General features: G+C 38.9%; 2 protein-coding genes across 9 annotated transcripts in view; one reads left to right on the top strand and one right to left on the bottom strand.

The window, feature by feature from the left end:
- The first annotated feature begins 814 nt into the window (after positions 1 to 814).
- On the top strand, positions 815 to 15,584 carry PRG4 (proteoglycan 4). Of its 4 annotated transcripts, XM_059675481.1 has the most exons (12): positions 815 to 898; positions 3,475 to 3,597; positions 4,934 to 5,050; positions 7,782 to 7,931; positions 8,417 to 8,539; positions 9,897 to 11,516; positions 12,067 to 12,144; positions 13,094 to 13,230; positions 13,502 to 13,658; positions 14,109 to 14,306; positions 14,719 to 14,844; positions 15,393 to 15,584. In XM_059675481.1, the coding sequence occupies exons 1-12, from the start codon at positions 817 to 819 to the stop codon at positions 15,488 to 15,490; spliced, it is 3,009 nt and encodes a 1,002-aa protein (XP_059531464.1). In that variant the 5' UTR covers positions 815 to 816; the 3' UTR covers positions 15,491 to 15,584. The 4 variants fall into 4 exon arrangements, with proteins under 4 accessions (XP_059531464.1, XP_059531465.1, XP_059531466.1 ...); XM_059675482.1 differs by lacking the exon at positions 3,475 to 3,597; XM_059675483.1 differs by lacking the exons at positions 7,782 to 7,931; positions 8,417 to 8,539.
- Positions 15,527 to 24,978, bottom strand: part of TPR (translocated promoter region, nuclear basket protein) — a 69,673-nt gene continuing 60,221 nt past the window's right edge. For 2 of the 5 annotated variants that reach the window (XM_059675478.1, XM_059675475.1), the window contains exons 45-52: positions 24,878 to 24,946; positions 24,671 to 24,765; positions 22,345 to 22,451; positions 20,409 to 20,516; positions 20,122 to 20,281; positions 18,062 to 18,180; positions 16,273 to 16,368; positions 15,527 to 15,731 (exon numbers count right to left, since the gene is read on the bottom strand). In XM_059675478.1, coding sequence (XP_059531461.1) covers positions 15,676 to 15,731; positions 16,273 to 16,368; positions 18,062 to 18,180; positions 20,122 to 20,281; positions 20,409 to 20,516; positions 22,345 to 22,451; positions 24,671 to 24,765; positions 24,878 to 24,946 — 810 coding nt within the window. In that variant the 3' untranslated portion in view covers positions 15,527 to 15,675. Of the gene's footprint in view, positions 15,732 to 16,272; positions 16,369 to 18,061; positions 18,181 to 20,121; positions 20,282 to 20,408; positions 20,568 to 22,344; positions 22,452 to 24,670; positions 24,766 to 24,877; positions 24,947 to 24,978 lie in introns of those variants that run through there. The other 3 variants (XM_059675479.1, XM_059675476.1, XM_059675480.1) reach the window with 3 other exon arrangements.

Here is a 24,978-nt window from a genome sequence, read left to right as displayed (position 1 = left end):
TGGGCCAATAAATCGAAATTTATTTTGTAGTAGTCATTTCTCTTAATGGAAGTGTTTTCCAGATGTTGCCTAAGTCTAGTCGTCCGGGCCCTCTTCCAATAAATGAGGAAAGTTTGATTTCATTGGTTGTCACTGTTGATTTTGTCTAACCTTTGGACTAATGGGTTCATCCCAGTATATCTGCACTGATATATATATGACTTCCAGGACACTGGAGAAATTCATCTATCCTCTTACCGGTAAGTGTCAAAGTTAACTTGCTTCATGGAATTAAATGTTTTCAATTCAATAGGGATAAACTTTATTAAAGGTGTTTGAAATAGATGTGTAAGGATAGTAGTTGGACAGTTTGGGAAAAGATCACATTTCTGCAATCCACCTGTTGGAAGCTTGTAAATTGATATTGAGAGGGAAGGGGAAGTTGGAATGGTAACTTCTATGTTTATCAAATTAAATTTTACTGAGGCTGGTTATTTTGTTCCTTAAGATAGAATTTAAACCTTGCACTGTAAGTACCTGTTTTAATATTAATAGAATTTTAAGATAAGTTTGTATTCTATTGGGGGGAATTCTAAAGAATTAAAATGTTCCATGACATGACTGAGATGGTGACTTGATTTCTTCTGCATAAGATTAAATCCAATGGTCAAATAATTACTATAGAATTAAAGCTGACTAAAAGTCTTGCTTCAAGAATGGGGTGGTTTTGTCCTTAAATTGCATTTTAAAAGTTACCAAAGCATGAATGCAGCACAGGCAGAAGCTGGTGGTGAGATCAAAGAGGAGTTCTCTGATACTTTTGTTTTCTTCTCAGCGATGGCCATGGAGTGGAAGATACTTCCCATTCACTTGTTGCTGCTACTTTCTGTTTTCTTGATTCAGCAAGTTTCTTCTCAAGGTACCTTCACCATCCAAAACTGTTTTATTTCACAACTATTGCTAATCATTCAGTTCTGACTCTTAGGCCAACAAAAGAAATAGATGTCTAAAAACGTATGTTTGTTTAAGTTTAATGCAGAGTACAACCTTATTATGTAAAAACGTACCTTTTATGAGCATTTTGGAATTCTCACTCTTGTCTCCTGTGTTACAGAATCTTTCAAGAAGTTTTGAGCTTTTCTATAGAATAATTTTTGTATTCATTATTCCTAGGGTTATCCCAAAAGTTTAAAAAAAATATATACAGATGTTGCTGGGGTGATACAATATTATTTGATTAACTGATAAGATCAGTATTTAAATAGCATACGATTTTTATCTAAATGTTTACAAAGAAATTTAATTTCTTACATCAAATAAAGTATTGATAAAGCACTTCAACGGACATCTGCAATATTTGAAATGGCATTTTATTAATCTTGAAAATGCTCTCTTTCTTATATAAGGACTGTTCATCCAGATATGGAATTACACAGATGTGAATGTCATTTGATATTAGGCGCATGATTGTTATGGTGAAATTACATTTATGAAATAGACATTTCCAGTAAAATAATTAAAATTCTCATGAACCCGAGCAAGAAAGGTAACTGCCTGCGATGGGCATCGTTTCAGAATCGCTGAGATAAGAAAAGATGGAAAATGCATAAAAGCAAATGTAAACATTTCAAAAGGAATGATGACGGCTCTGGTATCTCCAGACCCCCGTGCTCTTTCATGATAAATTACAAGGTTCGCAGCACTGGGTGTGTTTTTCTAACCCACCTTTCCTCTGTGATAGTCAATTGTTCACTAAAACGCTTTACTCTCCTTTAAGTAAATGAATTTAAGGTTAGTTATTAAAATGAATAGCAAGAGAAGTACAGACATTTAATCTATGAAAATAAACTTTTCCTGTAAAGACATTTGATTTCCTATTTCAGAAATCTGCTAACGGTAAATAACATTTTGATGTTGCATCTGCTTTTCTTGCCTTCTCAACCTCTCCCCATTCCCTTTTTTCTTTATATATAATATATGTATTTATATACATACACTATATATGCATCTGTGTGTATTGTGTGTATATGTATGCAAACACTTCTGAAAGTTTTCCTGGTATTTACTGTTTAATTTGCATATTAAGACCTTCACTCTCCTGGAATCATCATTTTGAGATTTTTCCCCCCAGTGTGTTTCAAAAGTCCTTCTATGGATTGGCAGATACCACCTGCCAATTTCTATTCCAGAGACAGATGCAGTGGTTGCTTTTCTATGGTTCTCTCTTCAGGGAGGATTTCAAGGTGTTTTCCAAATGATTTTGAAACTATATTGGGAGATAATTATGATTTTGGTTTTTTTTGGTTTTTGTTTTACCCAGAAATATTCTGTTCATGACCTTTACATTCATGTCCAGGTCTTATTTCAGTAGTTATTCATCTTGCATCATTTTAGCAGTGGTTGTAAACATCTGACTTCCCTGACATTTAAAGAACCCAGTCCCCCCCACCAATAAAAGGGAAAGGACACCTAGGAGAGTTTGTGCAGGTATAACCAGCTTTCTTCAAGCTCATCAAGAACAAGAGGCACTGTGATTGTTTGGGTTTTAGAATCAGATATATTAGAGTTCAAATTCTAAATGGGCTGTTGACTTAAAATCTATAATAATAAAAGCTAATATGCTAATTAGACCAGACATCCAAACAACCTTCTGGATGTCATTCCAGGCGTCCTTCTTGATGAAGCCACAGCAGTGGGGGCTGAGGCAGAGGCAGATAGGGGCGATCAGGCAGGAAGGCAGAGGGGTTAGGGACAATCAGGCAGGCAGGTGAATAGTTAGGGGTGATCAGTCAGGCGAGTGGTTAGGAGCCAGGAGTCCCAGATTGCGAGAGGGATGTCCAGCAGTCGGACATCCCCCAAGAGGTCCCAGATTGCGAGAGGGTGCAGGCTGAGCTGAGGGACCCTCACCCCCCCCTCCCCATGCAGGAATTTCTTGCACCGGGCCTCTAGTAGTTTAACTATATAATTTAGGGCCAAATCAGGACACTTCTGAGAGTGAAAGAGGTCAATATGAATAATTAACAGGTATTCATTGACCTATAATACGTATATGCTGGATCTGTTCACTAGCTGGGTGCCCTGAAGCAAGTTATTAAAATTTCAATCTTTCAGCTTCCTTATCTCTAAAGAGAAGCTACTCAGAGTCTCTTGGCAACATTTTTAAAAGCGTTAGAGATAATATATGACTCGGTACCCAGCACAGAGAGGCTCCAATGATGGCAACACCAGTAGAGCTGTAGCTGCCACCCCCCTCCCAGGAAAGGTGCAAAGCTCCTACTTTGATTTTCAAGAGTATTTGTCTTCTCAGTCTAGAAAAGAATAAAGTGAGTCTTATAAAAGATCAGGCAAAGATCACCTGGACCTGTGGCTAATTATCATCCCCATCCTTTCCCAACGGACACAATTCTCTCTCCCCAAAGGGCTCTGTCCTCCTCCTGAGATCTCTCCCTCTCTGTAAGTGGTTTGGCCGTGTTTACCTATATTGTATGATTTTAGATGTATCAAGCTGTGCAGGGAGATGTGGGGAAGGGTATTCTAGAGATACCCCCTGCAACTGTGATTATAACTGTCAACTCTACATGGAGTGCTGCCCTGATTTCAAGAAATTCTGCACTGTGGGTAAGTGCCAAGAGCTGGCATCTCCCCTGTCAAACATCGCTGTTCTTGAGCATCCCTCGCTGTGCTCTGTTCATACTATTGCGCATCTTGTTGCTCAAGTGTCTTTCCCTTCCCTTGCATAAATGTCGCAGCGTGTTGTACCTAAGGATGGTGTCAAAGTTTGTCACTTCTGGGGGAGTTTAAGCCTGGAGATCTGTCGCTTGCACAAGGGTTTTGATTAGTGCCACATACAATGTCTTGTCTTCAGTAGAGACTTAACACTGTGACTCTGGAATCATGAAGTAAAAAGTAATGAGTTGTCATTGCTTAGTCAGGAAGCCCTTCAGAAGTTTCACCAGAAGAATCTATGGTCCTAAAATCTTGTCTACTACTTGACTTTTTTAATATATATATTGACATGTTTCTAAATTACCTAAAAATGGCAATTTAATGATGAAGCATTAGTGTTTAATGATGAGTTTCAATGAAAACCCAAAAGGTTTGAATTTTCAATGAATGGTAGGTAATATTTCACTTGACTATATTTTTGGCCATTTTGTTAACACAGAGACATGTCATATTTAATTCATAAAAATTATAATTAAAATTGTCTCAAAGTTATCTTTCCTTTTAGAATTTGCATGTGAAGCTCATAAGTATATTGTTGTACAATGTATATGTTGTGTTGTGTTGTGTTAAGGTAACTATTTCAAATAGGCCTTGTTGGAGTCATTGGATCTCTAACCAAGGCTTTTTTAAAAAAAAAATAAATAAATAAGCAAGCCTCTCATATACAAGTCCATGCCATGGATTAGGCTGTGTCTTTCACCTCTACTAAAATTTAGTTTTGAGGCACTAAATTTACGAGCAAACCTACCAAGAATTTGTTAATAGTTTGTCATAATAAAGGTCTCTGCATTATAAACAGAGACCTTTAATTCTGAGCTGAAACACTGATCCATTTGGAATATATTGTTGTAGGATCTGAATATTAAATTAACAGAAATCTATTACAATGAGTGATGTGAGGAGGAAAAAAGATGGAGGGATTTCCCATGAAGGGTCATTTACTATTGAAACATTTTCCATTGTCCATACATGGAAATGACTTGGGTAGCATTGGGGTGTCTCTTGGAACCTCGAAGGGCAAACATGTTTCCCTAAGTCCCCATATTTCTTTCTTGACTTGGGCTGTCTCCACTTGGGAATCCATCCATTTTCCTAAGCAGAGGACTTAGAAATGCTCGTTGGGGCTCTAGTGGGCTAGAAAGAAGGTGGGAAAGGGCTCCCCTTCCTGGGGGTGGCTGTGTTGTCCTCAGTAATCCTAATGCGCAATGTTTTGTTTTGCTCTGGGTAGAGCTCTCCTGTAAAGGCCGCTGCTCCGAGTCCTTTGAAAGAGGGAGGGAGTGTGACTGTGACAACCAATGTAAGAAGTATGGCAAGTGCTGTCCCGATTACGACGATTTCTGTGAAGGTAAGCATCAGTGCCAGGGGGTGCTTCTGGGGTGCAGCCAGAGCTGTGCACACACCTTGGCCTCACTGATAACGCCTGGCAGTACGACCCTCTGAGGTGTTGATTTCACTAACATTTAAGTTATTTCATTCAAATTTTGTTTCAACAAGATGAATTGAGGGACGGCCGCCTCTCCCAGCAGCACTCCCTGGCTCAGCCTGGCTCCAGGCGCGCAGGTTGAGTAACAGAGGGTGGGCCTGAGTGTACATGCTTCTCTCTGCAGGTGTGGTTCAGTTTCAGGTTAAATCAACAGTAACCAACTCCCTTGATGATTTCTTGTCTCACCTGAATGGTCAGCTGTCCTTTGAACTATCTGTGCTTTACAAAGTAATGTTTTTCAGTGTGTGTTTAAATATATTTTATTGAGTTTTTACAGAGAGGGCGAGGGATAGAGAGTTAGAAACATCGATGAGAGAGAAACATTGATCAGCTGCCTCCTGCACACTCCCTACTGGGTATGTGCCTGCAACCAAGATGCATGCCCTTGACCGGAATCGAACCTGGGACCTTTCAGTCCGCAGGCTGATGTTCTATCCACTGCGCCAAACCGGTTAGGGCTTCAGTGTGTATCTAAAGGGAGAATCAACACTTTTTTGCTTCTCTAAACTAGAACATTAGTGAATTAGTTTAAGGCATTACATTTACAAGCAAACCTACCAAGAATTTGTTAACTGTGCATTGTATGTCTCTTCCCATCTTGACAGTTCTCTCTCTCCAATCCTGTGCCTAATAGTCAATAACAAGGGATAGTCTCATCTTAAAATCTTCTCTGGTTATGGGTCCCAAAGGAGTACTCTGAGAGTGTAGTAAAACCATCTAAATTTTACCAAAAAAAACACCCCAAGATTTAAAAATATTCTTAAACAATAGATTTCTTTCTGTTACCGTTTGTTCTTAAAGGCTTTTGTTAAAACAAGACAATTTGTGGAAGTGTAGATGTGCATCGCTTGCATAACCCGATCATTTTATTTAGACAAGGCTGCACGCCCGCTCCTTTCCAGCAGGGGAGAGGGCAGAAGGCTGTCAGGCAGCTGAGCTGAGGGGCCTTTTTTCACCCTTCAATGTTTTCACTGGAAAGCATTCCAGGAATAACGGAGAGGACACCCTTGTAATGGAAAACTCAGAGCAGAGTCCCTGCAGCTTTCAGAAGGACCCATGTGGGCAGGACATGTTTACTCACCGCCCTGAGAACCCTGCTGGCTGTGAGTCAGAACGCTAGGAATGCAGCTTGGGAAGAGGATAGGTGGGGAGTGAGGAAGCATTGAGAGAACCTGTTAATAAAGATAATGCCTTAGGGTGGCCCGATTGCATGAGGTTTGTGGAAAACGCGAGGAAAATAAAGGACAGCCAGAGCTTCAATACTTCATTTTTAAAGAATAGCAACCAATTATGTCGTTAATTCGCCACTCAGTTGTTTCAAGATTGCTGGATTCTGCTTGTAGGCATCTGTAAGTCTCAGTGATCACATTTCAAGAACTGGAGGAATCAGCAGTTGAGCTATGAACGTGGGTGAGAAAAGCCAAGAGGTTAAGTGTGTGTTGAAGATCACTAGTATGTGGCAGAACAGTTTCTCAAGTTGAGGTACTTGTCGCTTTTGTAGGGGGGAGAAAGGGAGAGGTGCGGTGGTCAGTTCATGGAGACTGCAGCCATCGCTTTCTGAGATGCTTGGTAAGAGCAGCGGGTTGATGGCAACCCTCCACTCCCCAGAGCGTCCCCACTGTTCTCTGCTTCCCACTTTCCCACAGGTCCTGCTCCTCTTCCTCTGGTTCCTAATGATCAAAACATGTCTTCTCTTCTGGACATGAGAAGAGGTGGGAGGAGGGGTGACAAAAGTTTAAATGAAACACATCAAACCATGAGCAGCCGTTTGACTTGGGGAAGGGCAACAAGTTTGAGAAAAGCATCATGGGAAGCTGTGGAAGTTTTACAAAAGTGAATATTCATTTAGAACTTTCATGATAAATTGGCATCATTACTTGTAAAAGAACATGTAAACAAAAAATGTAATTACTCTATTTCTCACCCACATGCAATAATTATTTTCACCACAGAAGGCAGACACAAGGGATGGAGTTTATAAACCCAAGCACTTTTTAGATAAAAACGTCCAGAAATCATCTAGAATAAATAACTGTTTGCAAACAAGAAAATGAAGTTCAAAAGGAATTCACACTTTCCCCTAAGGTCTCAATGAGAGCTTTGCAGGACCAGGACTGGAATTTTCCTGAGCCCTGAGCCTTTGCTCCCATAAGAGAACCAATATTTTATAGCAACACATCCTCAGAATTAATTGGTTTGGAGTAGTGTTGGGCCACAGCCTGCCTACACTGGTTTTCACCAGCATCTACTCTTTTTTTCTTTTTAAAAAAATGCTTTTATTGATTTCAGAGAGAGGAAGGGAGAGGGAGAGAGGATAGAAGCATCAATGATGAGAATCATTGGTGGGCTGCTTCCTGCATCGCCCCCCCCCCCCCCCCCCCCTTACTGGGAGCTGAGCCTGAAACCTGGGCAAGTGCCCTGACTGGGAAAGGAACCATGGCCTCCTGGTTCATGGGTTGACGCTCAACCACTGAGCACGCCGGCCGGGCAAACCAGCATCTAATCTTGAAGACAGATGCATCCATGGCTTTCACAGTTAGAGTTGCTGATGAGTACAAACAGATGTTAACCGACCTGTCTTGCTTGGCCTCAGTAAATAGCCCCACATCACCACCATCTTCAAAGGCTGCACCTCCGCCTGCAGGAGCACGTCAACCCATCAAATCAACAACCAAACGTTCACCCAAACCAACAGACAAGAAGACGACTAAGAAAGTTATAGAATCAGAGGAAATAACAGAAGGTAGGAAGATGACAGAAGGAGGTTTCTGAGATGAAATAACCTATAGCTGACTCCTCATAGAACAGGATAATCTTATGAGTCGTTAAAGGCTCATTATGCTTTTTGTTTACTGAAGTCAAAGTTTAAGCCAAAGTATAAACCCTCAGATATTTATTTTCCTTATTTACTGAACCCAGTATGGGTTTAAGTTAAAATAATCAGAGGAAACAAGTCTTAATGTTAAAAAAGCAAGACGATTTTTTTTTCAGATTACATTCAGTGAGTTCTGAGAAAGTTAATAGTTATGTTGCTATTATCTGTCATAAGCTCCGGTATCTTGCTTTTAACTGACAATTAAATTAGAAGGGCAGTTGATTATGCTACCGTTAAATCAGAACACAGACATTTATTGATTAGTAAATAGCATTTCTTGTTGTATTTGGACTGGCAGTTCTTTCTTGCTTTAAATCACAATTGGTGTGATCACTTTTTTATTTGATTTATAGAACATTCTGTTTCTGAAAATCAAGAGTCTTCTTCCTCTTCTTCTTCTTCCTCTTCAAGTATTCGGAAAATCAAGTCTTCCAAAAATTCAGCTGCTAATAAAGAATTAAAGAAGAAACCCAAAGGTTTGAGCATTGATAAAGATCAAAGACTATATCAATGCCATAACAATAATTATCTAAAGTAATGCGTGTTGATAGAGTGATTTGAAGATATTTTAATATTTGGGGAGGGAGGTGTATAACTCTATAAAAGCTATTTTAGAAAATACCAATGCAAACTTCCTTTAGGAAATTAGTGCCAAGCAGCTAAGAAACCAACTAAAGCAAAGGGTAAGATGCTCTAGAAACTGTGAAACCACAGGATGGCGCCAATGATGATTGTGGTTTTCTATTCTAGTTCCTGACATCGTTTTTCTTTCTTCTTTCTCTTGTGTTTTCATTTTTCCTTCTCCAGATTTATTATTTTACTTAACAAATACTTATATACTGCTTTAAAATGCTAATTTATTAAATTCTCATACACCTCTCTGGGAAACTCAGTATTATTCTTGTTTACAAATCCTCTTTACCGTTTTCATAATAAATTAAATGTCATATCTGGCTGGTTTTTCTATAGAAAATGTACTACAGAGAAGGCTCTTCCCTCCTGAAAAGAGGTTCCCTTTGTTCTGCTTTTTATTTCCTGAAATTCTAAACAATATTCTCTTTCCCCAGGAAGTACTGGATTTTTGGATACTGGAGTTCTAAGGAACTATTTCCTGGGTGGTTGTGATTTCCTCTGAAGCCTTCTCTCTAAATGAATAGCCAGATATTTAATCTTTGAGTCATCCAGATTCCTGCACGCGAATGAACTCATCTCATGATGTGCCCCTGGGGCTCTGTAGTTCACCCGTGGGGTAGCTGCTATGGCAAATCCTGTTAAATAGGGTCTTTGAGGTGCCATAGCATCCTAATTTCCTTTCTATACCTGTGGGACTGGGCAGAAGAATGAGAAGAGTTAACAGCCCTGGGTATGGAAATAACTCAGCAGGAGGGGGTGACTGGAGCATCCTTGGATGTAGCTGTAGAGGCCTCTCAGCTAATGGATGCAGTGAATCTACAAGATGTTGGAACTAGGCTTCCAGGAGAAAGGGGCACTGAGCAATGAGGAAGAGGAGGAGCAGAGAAAGGGAAGGCCAAAGAGCTTTAATGTAAAGAGATGAATTAGTGTTATTGATCGTATGGGTAATTTCAAATTCGCCACTTGTCTCCGTCTATTAATTGTATAGTTTTACTTGTGCATTTTACCCCTTATCTCATTCATTCCCTAAAATAGCCCACTAAGACAGGTTGAGTATTTAACATTTTACAATAAATTAATAGACATATTAGAGGTTAGCAACCTGCCTAGAATCACACAGTCAGTGATAAGAATGGGAGCTTTACATAATTACTAAAGACAAACTATTCAAGAATAAAAGATGTATATTTTTTTCTCTAGTAAAAGATAACAAGAAAGAAAATCCTAAGAAGAAACCTGCCCCGGAACCACCAGTGGTAGATGAAGCTGGAAGTGGATTGGACGAAGGTGATTCCAAGCCCACCCCAACTCCTGACACGCCCACCACTCAAAGCACTAAGGTTACCACAACTTCCAAGGTTACAACAGTGACAACAGTAAGTCCTAAACCCAGCCCGTCACCGAAACCTGAAACATCCAAAGACACATCTTCAACAGCAAGTAAGGAGAAAACGGTTGAAACTAAAGAGACTTCTAAAACAACAAAAGAGACTTCAGCTAGTACATCAGAGAAGACGACTTCAGGTAAAGAGACGCGAAGTGCAGAAAAAACATCTAAAGATTTGGAAGCCACGTCAGTTTCTGTTAAAACTACAACCGAAGCTGAAACTACAACCACATCTCTTACACCCACCACTCCTCAAACGCCGCCTCCCACCACCACCACCACCAAGGAACCTACAACCACCCCCAAGAAGCCCGAACCCACCACTCCCAAAAAGCCCGAGCCCACCACCCCCAAAAAGCCCGAGCCCACCACCCCCAAAAAGCCCGAGCCCACCACCCCCAAAAAGCCGGAGCCTACCACCCCCAAAAAGCCTGAGCCCACCACCCCCAAAAAGCCCGAGCCTACCACCCCCAAGAAGCCAGCTCCAACTTCTCCTGAGACACCTCCAACCACCTCAGAGGCCTCTACTCCAGCTACCACCATGGTGCCTCCCACTCCTCCTGAGAACCCTGATGAATCAACTCCTGAGTATCCTGTAGATCCCACACCAAAGGCTCCTGAAGGGACCAAATCTGAAACGACCACCACATCAAAGGATAAGACAACAGAAAAAGGCACGCACACTACAACTGAAATTACAACTGCTACTTCTACAACGAAAGAGACAGCAACTCCAAAAGAAGACAAGACCACTGAATCCCAAACAAGTACAACCAAGCAGGTGACATCTACCACAACCAAGGACACCACATCGGCCAAAGTTACTCCTAAGGAAACAACTCCTGCACCGGAAGTGACTCCAACAGAAGACAAGACCACTGAGTCCCAAACAAGTACAACCAAGCAGGTGACATCTACCACAACCAAGGACACCACATCGGCCAAAGTTACTCCTAAGGAAACAACTCCTGCACCTGAAGTGACGGCTGCAACAAAAAAGACAACTACAACTGAAGAGACTACAAATACGTCTGAAGACACAGTAACTACGTCCAAAGTGACGACTGCTAAATCCCCAAAGCCAACCACAGCACCCCAAATGCCCACCACCACCAAAAAGCCCAACACAACACCTAAAGTGACAAAACCAAAGCCTACACCATCTCCCCCAAAGACCACCACATCAACGGTGCCTACAATGAACCCTGCCTCTTCAGAGGAAGATTTGCTCCAAACCACCACCAGCTCTGACCAAGCTAGTAACTCAGAGATGGCTGAAGAACATCCAAAGAATGAAGATGCAAATGATGCTGAAGGAGAAAAACCTTATGTGATTCTCAGGCCCCCTGTGATAACTCCTCTAATTATCCCAGGAGCTGATTTCACAGTGAGAGGATCCGATCAAGGCATTGGCGTCAACCCCATGCTTTCAGGTAAAGAGACTGATTTTTTAGTTTCTAATGTTAACATAAGTCTATCAGAACTGGAATGCCCTGATTAATACGTACATTGTCTAGAATCCTGAACTTATTAACTTGTGAAGTCTTACAGTTTTGGAAGCAGAGGAGTAATCACAGTAAGATTGATATTTGGAGAAAGGAGTAATGGCCTAGTGTTAGGAACTTAGTGCGTCTGTAGGCAGGGCCAGTGTACAGAATACCAAAAATATTTAGTTGGGAGTCCACCCTTAAAAGAAAGTACAATGCAAAGCAAAAATCTGCAATATTATTTTTACAAACCAAATCTAAAGGGCAGTAAGAACCGAAAGATGGAATGTTGAGATTAAACGTCCAATAAATAATTAACTTTAAGATCAGGTAACCTGTCTATTCCAATTCATCACATTTTTTTTTTTTTAGCAGAGAGGGGAGAAAGAGATTGTAATATCCTTCAAGAGCTTAGGAAATAATGAAGAGAGGAAATGAAACTGGAGAACTTAACCTTTTTCATTTTGTTTTGTATTGACTTATTAATTTGTTTCAGATGAAACCAATTTATGCAATGGCAGATCAGTAGATGGACTGACGACTCTGGCCAATGGGACATTAGTTGCATTTCGAGGTGAGCTCTGCACATACTCTTTTCTGCCCATCATTTTGTTCTTGGCATTTATGAGAACCAAAGCCATAGGAGTTAGTATTGGGTTGAGCTTTCTGAAAGGGAACCTGACTAATGACCTTACCTCACGAAATTTATGAAAACCTGAGAGTAATTACCAAAATATTAGACTAATAAAATTAGACATATTAGAGTAACAAAACAAAGAGCTTGAGATGATGCTAATTGTTCCTACCGTTAGGAATTAAAAAGTAGTTCAAATTTTAATTTCATATCAGATGAAATGACGCCAGGATTTATTTTCCCTGTTCTACTATATTTGAAAATAACATTTTTCACCCCCATTGATTTTTAGAGAGTGTAAGGGAGGGAGAGTAGGAAGGAGAAAGAACATGGATGTGAAACACATCAATTGGTTGCCTTCCATACATACCCTTGTCCTGGAATCGAACCTGAGACCCTTTGGTACAAGGGCCGGCGTTCTAACCACTTACAAACACCAGAAAGGGTGAATATTATAAATCCCAGAACAGCAATTGTATGTTAATTCTCTGTACTGACACTAGTCCAGTCTTTGTTTACTTAGATTAAATCTGAAGAGAAGTCAGACATAAACTTGCTCAGTAGAGGAAGAGATTTTAGTAGTCCTTTAATTTTAACTCCTTATTTCTGAAAGATAAAGAAATTGAGAGAAAAGTGATTTTCTGTTAAGTCACAAAGTCAGAAGGCTCTTTCTAGAAAACTAAAATATGTCAAACTTCAAACTTGAGAGATTTACTCTCAGAAATGTTCAAACACTATGTTCTGTGCTAGTACAGTTCTCACTAAACTTCTGGTCATTAACACATTCAGTGTTGTCAGGATAATTAAAAATGTTTTCATTTTGGTCTCTTTTGGGATAGGTTTTAATATTCATTCAGCTTATAGACTGATTTATCACTTTTAATTTTAGGTCATTACTTCTGGATGCTAAATCCACTCAGTCCACCATCTCCTCCTCGTAGAATTACTGAAGTCTGGGGTATTCCCTCTCCCATTGATACTGTTTTTACTAGGTGCAACTGTGACGGAAAAACTTTCTTCTTTAAGGTAAGAAAAATATCTTTGTAAGAGAAACCAGCAAATAGTTCTTATTTTATGAAAACATAAGTCAGCTTAAATTTCACCTCAGAGGGGTTCCATATTTTAATGACTACCATCAAAATTTAATCAAAAGTTAACACAATTTGGTAGCATTAATGGTCAACTTATTCAAACACCTGAGTTAAAACTTTCTTCCTATACTTAAAAATCTAAGAATGAATGCCTAACCTTTTCCCCCCAAAAACGGTTAACATCACTTCCTCTTTTAAATGATTAGGGTTCTCAGTACTGGCGTTTCACCAATGATGTAAAAGATCCTGGGTATCCCAAACAAATTGTAAAAGGATTTGGAGGACTAAATGGAAAAATACTGGCAGCTCTTTCAATACCTAAATACAAGGAGAGACCTGAATCTGTGTATTTTTTCAAGAGAGGTATGTGCTACATAATTGACAAAAATCACACAACTTTTAATAGTTGATTTGCCAGAAAAGTTTTATTGAATATTTTCATTTACTACTGGGTTTACTGTGAAAAGATGTCTTTAATAGCTGGATCAAATATTTTTCAATAAAAAAAAAATTGAGGGCACTAAGAAGCATTTAGATCTCTCAACATGCAAATAACAATTTCACCTGTTTTCTGGTTATTGACATAATGAATGTCATCGATGTACTCTCACACTAAGTTCAATACATAGCTATGCAGTCTGTTGAATTTAATCATTCAAGTATTTCAGGATTTAGTAATTATTTTCATAATACCCCTAATAGCCATTATTGTCTAGACATATTTTATGAAAAACATTGTTTCTTCCACCTTGTAAAAGCTCTTTTCCATCTTTTTTTGGGGACTAAATTAATTTGTGTTTTTTTTTCTAATAGGGGGCAGAGTTCAGAAGTATACTTATAAACAGGAACCCAACAGGCAGTGCTCTGGAAGAAGACCTGCTCTGAATTATCCGGTGTATGGAGAAACAACACAGGTTAGGAGACTTCGCTTTGAACGGGCTATTGGATCTCAAACACACACCATCAGCATTCAATATTCGCGGCCTGTCAGAGTCCTTTATCAAGACAAAGGTAATGTGTTTTTGTTTTTTTTTTTACTGTGTTAAAAATTCTTACACACGAAGTAGATGTAAGGCTTATTAAATATGAATACTGTCCAAACAACCCTAATATTTTAAGCTTATTGGTGCAAAACATCAAAGATCAATACTTTTCCTTTATGGGTTGTGGGTAAGGAATGCAGTTTAAATGTTACTTGATAAATGGTACTTATTTTAATTATCTCTTACCAAGAACAATATATACAAAACTGTAACCCTGAAAACAGTGATAAAAGGTAGTTATTTGCACCAATTCTGAGAGGCCAAAAACTAGGCACTGGTTAAATAACATCCAAGGTAACAGAGCTATTGAGTGACCACACTGGAGTTAATACTGTGGTATGTCTGACTCTAACAGCTGCTCTTTCCAATATCATCTACAGGTTTCCTCCACAATGAAGCCCAAACAAGTACACTGTGGAGAGGACTTCCCAATTTGGTTACCTCAGCTATATCCCTGCCCAACATCAGAAAACCCGATGGCTACGATTACTATGCTTTTTCTAGGGGTGAGTTAGTTAAATCTCAATAGCTTCTTAAAGATGTGATCTAATTTCTGAAATACAAACATAATCAAAACACCAAGTGTTCAAATGGAGGCTGAAGGTGAGAAGTTAAACTATAATTGCCCTCAAGAGAAAGTTTAAATTTTTGCTTTTCTTTCACATTAAATTGAAAGGACTGCAACTGAATGCTACCCTATCCTTCATGAGATTGAGTCTATTATGATAAATTACGTAAAATTTCTCCTGAAACAATATTTGGCATTTAGTTATAAACCATAAAGTTATACTGATTTGCATCATTACAGTCCATAAGATTAGAAGTTCCTGAGAAATAAATCTTATTAAATTATATTACCTGAGACACTTTTCTTTGAAAAATCCAGAAATGTGTTATTCTGCCTATACAGATGACATCAGATTTAAAAAAAGAGTAAAACCCAAGTGGTTTTTGATTTTTACTTTTAAGGAGAGTTAAACCTGATTAAAAGGTCAATTTGTCAAGGCAGTACTCTCAGAAATGTTTAATAAAATGATCCCTCTCTTCTATTTAGATCAAGCCTATAACTTGAATGTGCCCAGCAGAACAGCAAGAGCCGTTACTACTCCTTCTGGGAAGACCTTATCCAATGTCTGGTACAACTGTCCTTAGACCGGTGGGCAAAGGAACAGACAAGTAAAACAATGATAAAATCTGACACTGAAATACCTTTTATTAATAAAGAATGTTGAGATAAGCATACCAATTTAAATACAAAAATGTCTTTAAACTCGACAATCATAACACTAAAACAGACTGGACAATCTTATTCACAGTTATTACAATTTATAGAACATTTAATTAATATTTCCTCTATTTATTCCTCCTCTCCCTCCCATTGCATGGCTCACACCTATAAGAGAGAGAGAAAAAAATCAAACTGAATGAATCTTTTAAGAAGCTAGCCCCAACTAGAGTATTCACTTACTCTGGTTCATTATAAATTGTTTTCAAAAACTAGTAATTAAACATTTCACATCTTCAATGATAATCATTACAATTAGATTAATATTTTTATGACAAATGCAATCTTACATTAGAAAACATGGAGATATTAAAATTTTACACTTTTTGAACAATAGAATAAAGCTCTGTGACTGTTTAGCTAGTATAATAGGCAAAGATATACCAAATAACTACATAGCACTTTTCTAAATCTTACTTTGAATTCAAGGAAGAAATAGAAGCACATATTCATTACACACCTATGGTATACATATCTGTCTACAAAATGTATATATGTTATTACTGAACATCATACTCAAGGCATAGTTAATCCTTGGAACATTTAAAAAAAATGAGATACTAGCTGGCATCTTAAATAAGCATGAGAAAAATTCTTTCATTCATCATCACCCACATCCTATTATGTAGTCAGGATGTTAGAAATTTACCTCTCTGTCTGTTAAACTGACGACCACGGACACCTTGTCTCAATGTTGTCTGAAGTCTTACTCGTCTGAAAGGCTTAGGCTGACTACTGCTAGTATCTAAGAAGAAAAACATTAAGATGGAAAAAAACTAAATGAATGCAGGAGTTCATTGTTTGCAATATTTGAAAGTTTTTTTAAAAGGGCAAAAAGAAAATTCCTTTATTTATATCCCAATATGACCTCTTCCCACAGCCTTAACTCTGTAATCCTGTCTAAAACATCATCTTTACCTGGAATGTCCTCCAAATTTTCTCCTTGTTTCTGTTCATTACTTTTCTCAGTCTCTTCTCTACACAGCAGCCAAACGGACACTGTCAAGTCTTTAAGTCAGATCATGTCACTGTTTGAAGCCCTCTCAAAACTCCCTTTACCCATGAAAGTCAATGCAATTACAATGACCTACTAGATGTATCCTGTCACCCGCTAATCTCTCCATCCTTACTGTAATCCATCCACACTGGCCTCCTTGCTGAGCTTGAACACATCACACTCCTGCCTCATGGACTTTGCACTTGCTGTTTCTCTCGCCCTAGAATGCTCTTCCCCCAAATGACTGCACAGCTTCATTCCCGAACCTCTTTTAGGTGTTTACTTAAATGTCACTTAATAGTGCTTTCTGTGAAACTGCCTGACAACACATGGTAGACACTCAGATATTTGTTAACCAAATGAATAACTGCTCAGGTGGGAAAGTTTAGTGTTTTATATTTTCAAATAAATTTAAAGAGATCCTAATTTTATATTATACTGAAAAGAGAACAAGAACCATATATTTCCATGCAAGCTCTAGTAAGATATAACTAGTTCCAATTCTGCTGAGAAATAACAATTTTCATGAGATGTTAGAGTATAACTGGGGGCACTTCACTAATTGTATTATTAATAATGATAGTTGTAGACATTTCTAATCTCAGCTGCAAGATTACTTATGAATGTCCATTGATTTAAAGTTACCAGCTGCTAAAAGGTGGATGTGAAATTGGAAACTAGGGATGTTGGCTCTAGGCTGATGTGCCAGAGTAGCAGCTGAAGGAGAAGAGAACCTGAGATAGCAGTGTTCCATGACTGAGAACGTGGTAACTGAGCATGTCTTCCATAAAACCTGGCAGTTGGAGAATGACTGCTATAACAATTCAAAGTGAAAATAATCGGAATGGATGACTGAGGACTATATTTTTTTAATAAAAGTAATTCCCTACCTAAAAATTGATAGGCATGTTGGGATAGTATATTGTTTAAGATTGGAGTCTCTGGAGGCAAACTTGTGAGCTTGCTCAGGGCTTGCCTATTCTTTACTAGTTACGTGACTTTGGAGAAGTTTCCATAACTATAAATTGGGGATGAATGCTTACCACATTGGACTGATGTGAGAATTAAATGAATCAATATATATAAAGGACTTTGCATACTGTCTGATAGAGAGAGTTGTTGAGCACTTACTGTGTATCAGACCGCTGTAGAACTCCAATATGTAGAACAAACAAAAATGGAGCTGCTCTGGTTTAGGCAAGAGAGAGGCCTAAAGTACTACTCCTTAGTAACCATCCCCCCCACAGCCCTTTTAGCACCACTAATACAACCAATTTTCTTTAATATAAACCAAGTTCCCTGTAAGAAAATAAAATTTCCCTCTTAAATAAAGCTTTTTACAATTCAGGGGGAAAAAATGATAAAATTGTTAGCAATAGAAGTGTCTTTTGCAAACAAGTGTGATGTGTAAAGTTACATGTAGTCAACAGCTGGAACTTACCTACAGAAGAGCTGGAAGGAGGGTCCTGGCTGGTGGAAGGAAGATCTGACTCATCAGATGCCTGCACAGGCTCTTCTTCCTGCTGGCTATCAATTTCTAGGCCTGCTTCTGAACTAATACTAAGAAAGGAAAACAAAAATTGATTAGAAAATATAAAACTGATCCTAGAGTGTATCCTATTGTTTCCAAACTCTTTTCCATATAGTTTATCACTTAATGCAGAGTTCTACTCCAAATCAAAACTGCCAACCCTGATACTGGTAGCCATATATATTTTTAAAAGGGCAGGGGACAAGTTGCTTCTTCCTCATGCCTCTTTTCACATTCCAAATTTAGTTTTTTTCTTCTCATTTTTATAAATTTTTTTCTTTTTGACAAGGGATGTTTACATTCTTAACATTTGCAGGAGATAGACTATCCAGATTTTGATAAACCTCAGAACAACTTTCTAGGAGAGTATAGTAGTAAAATAATTCACAAGTCACAACTATTAACAGATCACTAACTCAAAAGGGGCTCTAGCGCAGATGAGACAGGCTATTGGTAGAAATCCCTGGCTCAATGGCTGTAAGTCCATTTCTCTCTCCCATTCCAGAAAGCACATCCAAAAGCAAGTGAGGAGATAGAAGTACAAAACAACTTCAATCTTAGTACAGTTATTAGTTAACAATGTACCTGGAAGTTCTCTCTCATGACTGTGTGCCTACACTGAACAGTGCTGGTCAGGTGTGAAGCTAAAGCACATGGGGCTGAGTCAGTCACCAGAGATACATGCTCTGACTCTGAGCTTTCTCACTTGTAAAATGATGACACTTTGCAAAGGTATTGTATGGGTTAGAAATGACTTATATGAAATGACCTGCATACATGGCATGGAATTAACGGCAGCTAGTGTTCTCAGTAAGGTCTATAACCTCCCCCAAATTAAGTAGCCCTGATAGAGCATAATAAGTAGACCTGCTTGTTTCCTTATATAGAACTGGCCAATGATTATGCCAAGAAAATATTGCTAAATAAAACAAAATCTTTGCCGAAACCAGTTTGGCTCAGTGGATAGAGCGTCGGCCTGCGGACTGAATGGTCCCAGGTTCGATTCCGGTCAAGGGCATGTACCTGGGTTGCGGGCACACCCCCAGTAGGAGATGTGCAGGAGGCTGCTGACCGATGTTTCTAACTCTCTCTCTCTCTCTCCCCCCCGACCCCCGCCTCCTCTCTGTAAAAAATCAATAAAATATATTAAAACAAAATATTTGAGCTCTACATAGGAAATCTGGGTTCTACTTCTAGCTCTGCTTCTATCCATGAAGTAGCCCAACTTTTTATTTTATTTATAAAAATTAGGTTTCTGACTGGCTGGTGTGGCTCAGGGGTTGAGCATCGACCTATGAACCAAGAGGTCAGGGTTCAATTCCCAATCCCCCAGTGGGGTGTGAGCAGGAGGCAGCCGATCAATGATACTCTCTCATCATTGATGTTTCTCTCTCTCTCCTCCCTTCCTCTCTGAAATCAACAAAAATATATTTAAAAATAAATTAGATTCCATCTTGAAAGTTAAACTTCTCCAAGACAACTTTGTTTATAACAGATGTGTTACCAATACAGTCAGGTCTTGAAAACTACTAGATAAATTCTAATTTATAAGAAGTTCTAAATGCACATTAAGGATAAGTGAGGTTCATTTGAAAGCCCACTACTAAATGGAAAGTTGAATCATTTCCTAATATTCCTAACTTTCACAAAAAGACTTCTTTTGGGGGGAAAAGTTCAAGCAGCTACATTAATGGAAGGGTACCAGTGATTTTAAAGAAATATTTTGTTCTAGAATAAATATATTATGCAATGTTCAGGGAGCTAACATTTGTCTTCTGTAATAACAACCTCCAAGTCCCAAAATATTATTATATGCAAAAATTAATCTTTCAAAATAGATGGCTCGGTTTACTTTTGTACTAAGATGCGACTGAAAATACAGATCAACAGATTGTTTCCTGGCTAAAGAAAAACAAATGCAAAAGTCTGGCAAGTGTAAGGCAAGCAAATATTACAAAGTAAACACTTACCCTTCAGATTCTGCCTCCACAAATACTTCATCTCCATCATCACCTGCTGCTGTTTCATTGGTTGTGGATAAAGTGCCAGTTGATGTTGTCACCATTGGAACAGACTGAGAGGCATGCTCTGAAGCATCAGAGGTGGTACTACTCTCAGTAAATACGTTCACTTCAAAACAAGACCAGAAAAGCAACGAACACTTTAACTTTGTGGTTTACCTAATTTTCAGCCCAAAGATGCCTCATAAGTTTCCATTTTACCAATAAAACACACAATCTAGTAATATGATACCTACCTGGAGCTGCTACTTGCAGAGGAGTAGTGGGAACACTTCGGCCACCGGATTCTTCTTCATGAGCTAGGAAGAGGGGTGTTTCATACATTCCTAAGCCTAAAGACAATTCTGAATATTAATGAATGAGAAAGAATACAAAAGTGCCAATATGCGAGGTATCTGAAAGAAAAAAATTAATCAGCAAAAACACAACTTTGTTAAAATCCACAATTAGCCCATCAAGCAAACATCAATCCCTCAAAATGTAAATACAATTTAAACACATCCTTTACGCTCCTTAACACTAATGTAAGTATCTTAAAAAAAAAAAAAAAAAAGAACAGCTTAAAGCTGCTCTTATAGTTTTATAGAAGGTAACTTTACTGAATATCCAACTATGTTAGATTCTACTTATCACCAAAACTGCAAGGTATTACTTAGTCCCCTTTTTGCTATCAAAACTAAATTTCAAGAAGGTTAATTAACTTTCCCAAGGTTACAAAGTTAGTAGGTGGTGGCAACTTCCAAGTCTAAAAATTGCCACATAAAATTCTGAATTTATATGAAGTTAACTCACAATTTCATATTGTAGAGGCATAGTGTTAAACCTAATATCCTAAACCATTAAGGACAAATTTATACTACATGACTTAGATGAGGACTACAGATTAGTCTTTTGCTTAGGACTTATTAAAGTAATATACAATGCTATATAATAGCTTCCCAGAAATATAGTAGGCTATATGGGTACCAAATGAAGATTAAATGTCATTAATTCCAGAAATGCATAATTCATGTCCAAATAATCAACTACTATTACTTAATTTAGGAGTCATTTTATTCCACATATTTTTAACATTTTTTCTTATTTGTAATGTCAATAGAAAATATCTAACTTATATTATGCATTTAACTAGAAATGTTAAATTGTGTGTTTTATTGGTAAAATGGAAACTGTCAAATCAAACACAAAATATGTTGCATTTCTTCCAGAAACTTTAAAACGGGTGGTAGTATTTACATATGTTTACTGGTTTAAGAAATATTTCTTAACACTTAGTAGATGATGCTATACTAGGTGCCAGAAGAGATACAAATGTAACAGCTAGGGTCTATGTTTAACACTAGAAAGACTGAAATTTAGTATATACCTATATTGCCCAAAAGCAGTCAAAATGACTGCATTGTGAAAGAATAATATCAGAGCACTCTTCACTTATGTTCCTCAGCTTTTCCAATAACTCACTTCTATTCGACATTTCTTTCATGAATTTAGGGCGCAAAAGAAATAAAATAAACAACTTATTAGAACAAGTATCACTGCATAAAGATTCGAATAACAAGTACTAGTTTAGCTTATTGAGCAACTGCAACTTATCAAGTATTGACAATTTATCATGTACTTGTATGTTATCATGTGCCGGTAATCGAAAAAAAATGAAAACTGTTATTTCAATACAAAGCCGAACTGGTCATATAAGAAATTTACTCAATTCAATAATAAGAGTCATAATTTCCCCAAGCAGTCAAAATGACTGCTTTTGGGCAATATAGGTATAACATATATATATATACATAACGGAAATGAAGGAGGGGGAGGTAACTACAATTATTAATAAACGCATTTATATGTTGTACAAAAAGTCACAAAATTCTAAGACATTGTGTCCTTATATACATAATTGTTTTTCTAATTGAAATTAAAAAGCAGTCAAAATGACTTCCTTGGGCAATCTAGTGTTAAAGAACTCAGAACTTTGTTGAAAAGATTTATATGTAAGACGATGTTTTGTAAATAGTACATATATTATAGCTTTCCCCATAAATTAGAGGAATTATTTAGATCTCAATTTCTTTTATATTTATATATGCTTACTTAAAAAAAATCATATCACAATAGTTTATTAGCAAATATAAGTAAACCCCAGGAGATACAAGCCTTTATCTAGCTGTTTACCTCCTTGAGAAGCCAGCTGGCCAAGATCAGAGTGACTAGAACTTGTCTGTGGCATATCTTCAGGTGGCCCAAACCGGAATCTAGGAACACCAGCAACTTGTGGGGAACTAAATAGACAAAAATTGATTTAAGATGAAATGTAAAGTTAGTTACCCTATGCACAATGATAAAAAGAATATAGAAAAAAATGAGCATAAACAAAATGAGAAGGAAAGAGATTGAAAATAAAGTTGATTAGGAATTGATCCTATCTAATAAAAGAGAAAAATGGTAATTGGCGTACGATGATACCCTTTTCATTGGCTAATCAGGGCTATATGCAAATTAACTGCCAACTAAGATTGGCAGTTAACTGCCAACAAGATGGCGGTTAATTTGCATATGTAGGCACAATGCAGAGAGGCAAAAGGGAAAGCAGGAAGAAGCCCCCTGCCACTGACAGTGATCGGAAACCCAGGGGGGAGCTAAGAGCTGGGGGGCAGGGCAAAGGCGGCCCCAGGCGCCTTTGCCGCCCTGGCCAGTGATAGCAGGAAATAGGGGTGGAGCCAGCGATGGGAGCTGGGCACGGTCGAAGCTGGCAGTCCCGGGAGCTAGGGGCCCCTTGCCTGGGCCTAAAGCGGAGCCCACGATCGCGGGGCCGCTGCAGCTGCGGGTCCCCGCTGCCCGGGCCGGACACCTAGGCCAGAGGTGTTAGGCCTGGGCAGGGGCGGAGCCTGCAACCGCGGGGAGCTAGGGGTCCCCCGCCCAGGCCTGACACCTCTGCCGGAGGCCTCAGGCCTGGTCAAGGGGCCGATCCGGTGATTGGTGATCGGAGGGTGATGAGGGTCAACTCCTCTGGCCGAGGCATCAGGCCTGGGTGGGGGGCAGAGCCAGGGATTGGGGGGATATGATGGTCCCCTTGCCCAGGCCTGAAGCCTGGGTCAGAGGCGTCAGGCTTGGGCGGGGGGTGGAGCAAGCGATCAGAGGGAGATGGGGGTCCCCTGACCAGGCATGATTCCTGGGCCAGAGGCCTCAGGCCTGGGCGGGGGCCAGAGCCAGTGATCAGGGGGAGATGGGGGTCCCCTGTCCAAGCCTGACACCTCTGGCGGAGGCGTCAGGCCTGGACAAGGGGCCGATCAGGTGATCGGAGGGTGATGGGGGTCTATGCCTCTGGCGGAGGCGTCAGGCCTGGACAAGGGGCCGATCAGGCGATCGGAGGGTGATGGGGGTCAACGCCTGAGGGCTCCCAGTATGTGAGAGGGGGCAGGCTGGGCTGAGGGACACTCCCCTCCCCACACACACCCCGTGCACGAATTTCGTGCACCGGGCCCCTAGTTTATATATAAATAACTTTCGTGTCTCTGAACTATATGCCTCATATTTCTTGAATCTGTTAGAAATCTATGTATTTATGTAAATACTAAACATATATATTAAACATATCTCTATGTATCTATTAAACACATATATTTTCACATGGAAAGCCTTTTTATCCTTTACGTGGAATGGTATAGCACAATAGTTTACATAGGTTCTAGAGCCAGACTGACTGGTTTGAAACCAAAAACTGCCACTTCCTGGCTGTTTGACCTCTGGCAAATTCATTAACATCTCTGTGCTATAAAAGAGCAACAATAATACTCTCTTGGTATGAGGATTAAATAAACTGATTTATGGATATGCTCAATAAGTGTTAGGGATTCAATGATGTTCCCATTAAGTATTCTCGGACTCTTTCCTCTTAATTGTTGAAATAAATCACTTCTTCACTTGTGTTAACAAAGACTATTGCTTATACTTCTATTCTCCTAGATTACTAAGATTATATTTAAATGCTCATATGCTTAGCACTTTCACAATACTATCCACCATGATCACTGTACTTATCAACACCACCAATCTACAAAGCTTTTTACTATCTACCAATAATATTCTAAACATATTAACATAAGTTCTTTAATTCTTACAACGTATAAGGTGGAAACTATTGTATCATCATCCCCATAAGTAATATAAGGATACTCAGGAACAGAGAACCTAAATAACCTGATACAGCTATTAAGCAGAACAGCTAGGTTTCAAACCCAGGTATTCTAACTCTAAACTCCATGTTCTTAACCACTGTTATACTGACTCTAAACTACAAATTCCTGATGGAAGCAACTGTATTTCATTCCCTCTATATAATTCTCCCCAACACCACATTCTCAACCCTCCCATAATACCCCCTGAAAATTGTACACAGTAGAAGACTCAAGGAATAATGAGTCAATCAAATGTAAACAAATTAACAGTGAAACAGTAAGAATTTGATTAGTCACAAAATGATTCTCTTTCATTCACTTACTGAATTGCTTCAGCAAATCCATCAGTACGATGTGGCACCACAAGAGTTGGGGTACTTGGAACTGTTCTGTCTTCATCATCAAAAAAATGCTGCTGCTAAAACAAAAAAGGAATTAAACAGGCATGACAGAAACACACATATCGACTACACAAATATTTGCTGAACAAATAAACTGATTTTACATGGGGGGGCGGGGTAGGTACTTACCATGCTACCAATTCCTGGAGTCAACTGAAGCCCACGTCCTACAGACTGCCTCCGAGTCATCTGAATTCTCTGGGCCAAGAAAGCAATTACATTTGTTTTTA

The sequence above is a fragment of the Myotis daubentonii genome, chromosome 18 (genome assembly GCF_963259705.1).
Source record: "Myotis daubentonii chromosome 18, mMyoDau2.1, whole genome shotgun sequence".
NCBI lineage: Eukaryota > Metazoa > Chordata > Mammalia > Chiroptera > Vespertilionidae > Myotis > Myotis daubentonii.
Note: the sequence above shows the minus strand (reverse complement) of the source record. Positions and strands in the feature narration are given on the sequence as shown.